The sequence below is a fragment of the Peromyscus maniculatus genome, chromosome X (assembly GCF_049852395.1).
Source record: "Peromyscus maniculatus bairdii isolate BWxNUB_F1_BW_parent chromosome X, HU_Pman_BW_mat_3.1, whole genome shotgun sequence".
Classification (NCBI taxonomy): domain Eukaryota; kingdom Metazoa; phylum Chordata; class Mammalia; order Rodentia; family Cricetidae; genus Peromyscus; species Peromyscus maniculatus.
Window position 1 is genome coordinate 37,576,503 of NC_134875.1, and position 5,712 is coordinate 37,582,214.

General features: G+C 47.1%; 1 protein-coding gene across 3 annotated transcripts; it reads left to right on the top strand.

Annotated features, from left to right (window-relative positions):
* The first annotated feature begins 483 nt into the window (after positions 1 to 483).
* LOC143270671 (uncharacterized) lies at positions 484 to 3,355 on the top strand. Of its 3 annotated transcripts, none has more exons than XR_013047915.1 (4): positions 484 to 1,249; positions 1,867 to 1,912; positions 2,745 to 2,863; positions 3,108 to 3,210. XR_013047915.1 is itself a non-coding variant. In XM_076561515.1 (4 exons), exons 1-4 carry the CDS (start codon positions 614 to 616, stop codon positions 3,201 to 3,203), a joined length of 600 nt encoding a protein of 199 aa, XP_076417630.1. In that variant the 5' UTR covers positions 486 to 613; the 3' UTR covers positions 3,204 to 3,355. The 3 variants fall into 3 exon arrangements, 2 of the variants coding, with proteins under 2 accessions (XP_076417629.1, XP_076417630.1); XM_076561515.1 differs by lacking the exon at positions 2,745 to 2,863 and having other exon boundaries at positions 486 to 656; positions 835 to 1,249; positions 3,108 to 3,355; XM_076561514.1 differs by lacking the exon at positions 2,745 to 2,863 and having other exon boundaries at positions 485 to 1,249; positions 3,108 to 3,355.
* The last annotated feature ends 2,357 nt before the right edge of the window (positions 3,356 to 5,712 follow it).

The window sequence follows — 5,712 nt, forward strand, 5'->3', positions numbered from 1 at the left end:
CATCAGAATGAGCTTGTGAATACCAGTGGAATTCAGCCCTGTTGGGAGCACAGTCTCTCAGGAGGATCTTGCCCTGGCCTACCCACATATTTGCCATCATACAAGGCTCTTCAAGACAGCACATCCAAGATTGGGGCGTTTTGTTTGAAGGACTTTTCCATAATTTAAAAAAGTGATTTATCTGGTCTCAAGGGCCTGCTGAGTTTGAGAAGGTCTTTGTGTTACTCCCTGTGACTGAATTTGAACAGTCCAGCCTTATCCAAAACTAGGGCTGTCAGCTAAGGAGAAAACCAGAGCCACAGGTTCCGCACCCCCACCACACACACTCACTGCATTTTTAAAAATACTCCCTGCTCTTTCAGCCCTAATGTGCTTCAGGCTAGACACCTCAGAGGACAAGCCGACAGCTACTGAGCCTGTGCAGGCCAGAATGTGATTGGACACATTGTAATTACGTTGAGTGTCCAGAAGACAAGTTTTCTGGGTCAAGAATCAGAGCTGTACCTGTGACTCCAGACAGTGAGGACGTGGCTATAAAGCTTCGGAACTCGGGTCTGATTGAAAGATTCCCTGCACAGAGACTCGCCAGGGCTGCAGCCAGTGTTTCAACAGGATGCTGAGTACAGGAGCTGATGAGCAACAGGAAAAACAGCATGGTCAGTAAAATGGTTCTGACTGGACTTGGGCAAAATCCGGGAAGCAAATCTGTTGGAAAGGCCAGTGGCCATGTACTTCGATTACCCGGCGCTGCCCGTGGCCCCTCTCTAGGCTTTCCAAATATCCATGGCCAAGATGCTCAGATCTTTATCTTTGTGTTTTTCTCACACAATGCAGTGGTCCTGAAGCCTGGAGAGAAAGGAGGCAATAGAGGGCTTGTACAGAGCAAGCTTGCTCAGGGTGAGCTTGATCAGGGCGAACTTGCTCCAAGCAAGCCTGCTCAAGAAGAGCTTGCTCAGTCCGGTCTTGCTCAGGAAGCCACAGGAGTGGTAGAGGAGGGAGAAAACAAAGAAGAAATGGAAGGAGCACATGCTGGTGATTGTAGTTCTGGCCCCATGGACAAGGGGATCCAGGCAGAAGGTGGCCATGGCAGCAGTGTTCAACAGCAGCCTCAGCAAGAGGTGGCAATGTCTGAGGGCACCAAGAGTCTCCAGGCTGGGGATTTCCAGAGCCACACCAGATTCACCCAGTCTCAGCTGCAGGACCTGGAGCATCTTTTCGAAGAGAATCACTTCCCCAGCTTTCAAGTAAGGTAAGCAGAATGCCCTGCTAGGCACCTGGTTTTCAGGTAGTGCATCCAGGCTGTCCTTTGGTGCTCCCTGAACCCCTCATTTCCTCTAGAAACAAATACACCATGTCTGGACCCTCCAGTAGAAATTGGATTCTGTAGTAAGGGGATTTGCCCTTGTCCAACTGGAAAGACTGTGTTCTGTTGCCTGTTTAAGTGGCACTTGAATGGGAAATTTAGACAGTGCTTTTTCTAAATAAGTCTCTGTAAGAATGAGTGAGAAGCCTGAGGTGTGGCTGGGAAAATGCAGGAGGGATTCCAGCTCAGATTAAAATTTGACTAACAGTTTACATCGTGGAGGCTCTCTTAATGAAGCTTTACATGTTAAGTACATGGGCAACATACCTGTGTTTGGGGGGTACACTTAATTTTGATCCCTGAAAGAAACATGTTACAAAATAAGTTGCAAAATAGTTGTGAGGATTACTGTATGTGGGGCAGTTGGAGTGTGTGTTTGTGTGTGTGTATGTATGCGTGTGTCTGTGTGTGTGAGCACGTACACATTTAAAAGGAATCAGAATATGTCCTTATATAGTTTGTTTCCACCACAAGGCCTAAATATTGGAATCTTTTCACTTCAGGAAGGCTCTTGCAAGATCTATGGGTGTGACAGAAGAAGATGTGCAGGTCAGTATTTAAAAAAAAATGTTTTGGAAGGGCTCCACATCTTGTGATGTAGTAGTTTTCTAGAGGATAATTATAGCAGAAGAGTGGGACCCTGAAGTTGTATCCCAAGGACGCCAGACAAGTCCACAGCCGGGCTAGGCTCAAGATGATGAAAGACCTCCATTTTCTCAGGCAGGAAATGCCAACCTGGACACCTGAAACCTCAGATGCCAAGGTGGTTTGTCTGTCCCTTGGAGGACATAGTGTGTTCTCCATGACCTTCTGAAGGCTGTGCAGCCTGCATGCCTCACTTAAGTGAAGAGACCATGTTCTTGCCCACTTTCAATACTTTCACTCTGTGTGTGTCAGAAAAACTTTTCTCAGACTTGTTTTGTTCTAGTCTGCAAATGTCACATGCCTGGCTTAGTTCTCAATCAATACTGGGACCAGGAAGCTCAAATGTCCCATAGACCTTTTACCTGTCTTTTGTTGGTTACGTATGTGAACTGTGCTCACCATTACAATCAGCCCTGGCTTTTCCAGACCACATGCCCACAAGGGAAAAGGCCTATAGATAGTAAGCTTGGAGGCTAGGGAGGAAGCATAGAACAGGAAGAAGTGCTCTTTGTCTCATAAAATGTGCATTCTGGGTACTCACAAAAGGCTATCACCATGGAGCCTTTCACAGACAGCTTTGAGCCTTGAGATAGTTCGCCGGGGTTTTTGATACTTTTCAGCACACAGCAGGGACCAGGAACAACCCACGCACTAGATCTGCATTCTATTCTGAACAAATGCATTAAAAATATCAATTGATGCAGAGAAGGGGCAATATTCTACGTCTGTCCCATAGCTGAAGGACTGTGTGTGGTGGTACATGTCATAAGGTGCTTCATGAGGGTGTTTTGACTGTTTCCATGAGAACAAAAACCTGTTGCTTCCAGCATTCTGAACAATCAGTACACACTTGAGGTAAGTCTTCAATCTTTCTTGGGGTTAGATAGATAAACAGTTCCTGGGCAATCAGAAATGTGGTGCTTTTCTAGGGGAGTAGCTCTGTCCTGGAGCACATACCTAGCACACTCTGGCCCAGGGATGGAATCCATATATGTTTTAAAATGTTAGTAAAATTGAGCAAGTATACATGGTTACAGGATGTGTTCTTCAGTGGTGGTACAGTTCAGTGTACTAAAGCAACCCTTTCTTCTGCTTGAAGGATTGGTTTAGGACCAGGAGAGCTATTTTCAGAAGAAGCAATAGAATGGTGGTGCTGATCGATGCACCACCTGGTCCCCAAAGCAACGATCCCTGAAGATTTTGGAGCAGCGCATGAGTGCCACCACTGTTGTGAGCCAGATGACCTGGAACCTGGCCTTGCACCCAGTGTCTCGGCCACACATGCTGGCCATGACATCCTTTTCTTCCCTGCAATTATCTCAGCAATAAAGAGGTGGATTCTCAGTATGTTGGTTCTATTTTTTTCAGGATACTAAAATATGGGTATAAGTATTTGAACCATAGTTGCGTATTACAGAAATGGCATTTATGGCAGAAGGAGTCACTGGCAAACTGTGGTCACTATGCCTTGCTGAGTGAGAAAGATTTACAGGTGCTATGCTGCTTCATGCTGACTCCACATGGTTCTCTGTCCCCTTATCATGGTCTTGTCAACTCACTCCACCTCTGTGGAACAATTATTTCTAATGTCAGGTGGGGCAAGTCCCTGGTACAGGACACTGTGTTTCTTCTATTCATGCTGTTCCCACCCACAGTCAGGGTGCCAGTCCCAATAGCCAGAAGAACGAGCATCCACCTCAGAAGCCATTTCCTGAGAGCATAGGGAGCACCAAGGCTGTGCAGCTTTGTGATCTGTGTACAGCATATGTCACATCTGGTGCCCCGAGTACAGTGTGTGTCAGTAACAGTGCCTGGTGTACAGCCTGTGCCAGGTCCAGTGCCCCAGGTACAGCCTATGCCGGTTCCTGTGCCCCAGGTACAGCCTGTGCCTGTTACTGTGCCCCAGGTACAGCCTGTGCCTGTTCCTGTGCCCCAGGTACAGCCTGTGCCTGTTACTGTGAGCATGTACAGCCTGTGCCATTACAGGACCGCATGTCCAGCCTGTGTCAGTTCTGACACCCAGTGCACAGTCCATTCCAGTTACCATGCCCAAAATGCAGCCTGGGGGTCCTGCCGCTGCCTCTGTGACAGGGCTACAGCTGCAGGAGTTGGAACACCTTTTCCAGAGAAATCACGATCCAGTGCTGAAGAAGGGTAAGCACGTTGTGTGGCTTCAAGTCCTTTCATAGGGAACAAGCTGGTACAGAGAGGCCTCTGTCTCCTGGCAGCTGTCCTTCTTGTCTTCATTCACTGAAAAGTTCAGATCACATTTTGAAGTTTTGTTTTGTCTTGCATGAGTGTGTGGGGGGATGAGAAGAGCCTTGTCTCACATTGGGAGGTCAGAGGACAGCTGGAAGGACTTGGTTCTCTCCTTCCAGGAAGTGGGTCCTGGTCTCAAAATCATCTCCTCAGGTTGGCAGGCAGGCATGTTCATCTGCTGGCCATTTTGTCTGCCTCCATTTTGCCCTCCAGAACTAAAGCCACCCACACATTCCAGCCTGCAAGACCCCTGCCTTGCTGTCCTATGGTTCCACACAGGAGTGCGAGCCATGTAAACTGGGAGTGGAGTTGTTCTCATGTAGTTTTTAGGTGGAACAAGTAGAAATGTTTTGCTGGAGAAGCCTGAGTTGTGGTTGGGATAATTCAGGGTACCACAATGCCTTTGTTTATAATGTTGATACATTTGTATCCTTCCCCTCCCTCCTCCTCTCCTCACATGGATCAGTCTCGTCTCATCCACTCTGGACTCTGCCAGATGTCCCTGCCTCTGGTTAGGCTCTCCCACAAATCTATTATAGACTTTTCTTTCACTACACTAGGTGCAAGTCATGTTCCTACTTCTTTATGTCCTTTTTACATTCAGTATTTAAATAAATATATATGTATGAGTACATTCAAGTCCTTTAATGCTGGTATCCTTTAGATTTTCTATGGAGCAGTCCTGGGGTTATGGCCATTAAAGGATTCAAATTAGTGTAACTGCGGGTTCCATGATCCTAAAATGTTTGAAATACTGAAAAGTAAGCATGGATTCTATCCATACAGGAGTAATTTGGGTGTGTGGATAGTGGACAGGCAGAACCCGGCACTGATAATGTTGATGTAAGCTTGGTTAAACAGAGACTGATGGGAATGGGAAAGCATAGAGTCCAAATGCCTGGTCCCTCTGCTGTTTGAAGCATCTGGAGAGGCCACATATATAAGGACACCCAGCTTTGTAATTATTTGAAGCACGCTGGTGCATCTGCCTGAAAATCCTGCTCACTTCCCTCAGGATAAATAACTGTAGGAAGGGGGGAAGGGCATGCAATGTTTGGACATTTGTGCAGGGATTGTTCTGCAGTACTGGGGTGGAAACCAGAGCCTCCCACATTCTAGGCAAGCAGTGGACTCTGTCCCAGCCCCTCAGCCTCACACAGCACTAGAGTAGGGAGACAGCAGGTTCTTCTGTGCAATCTAAATTATAGAGAGCAGCTAATGTCACAGGATGTCTTTTCTGATTATATCCTGATTACCCTACTGAACAAATCCCTCTCCCTCTCATTGCAGAGATGGTTCAGGAAGAGGAGAGAACAGATCTGGTGAGGGAAGAATCTGCCAGGACTTAGCATTGCTCCTCCTGGGACACGCTCCACCTCAATCTAAAGATTGTGCAGGTGCCCCACTGTGTCAGCCTTGACCAGGATCCACTTGCAGATGCATTT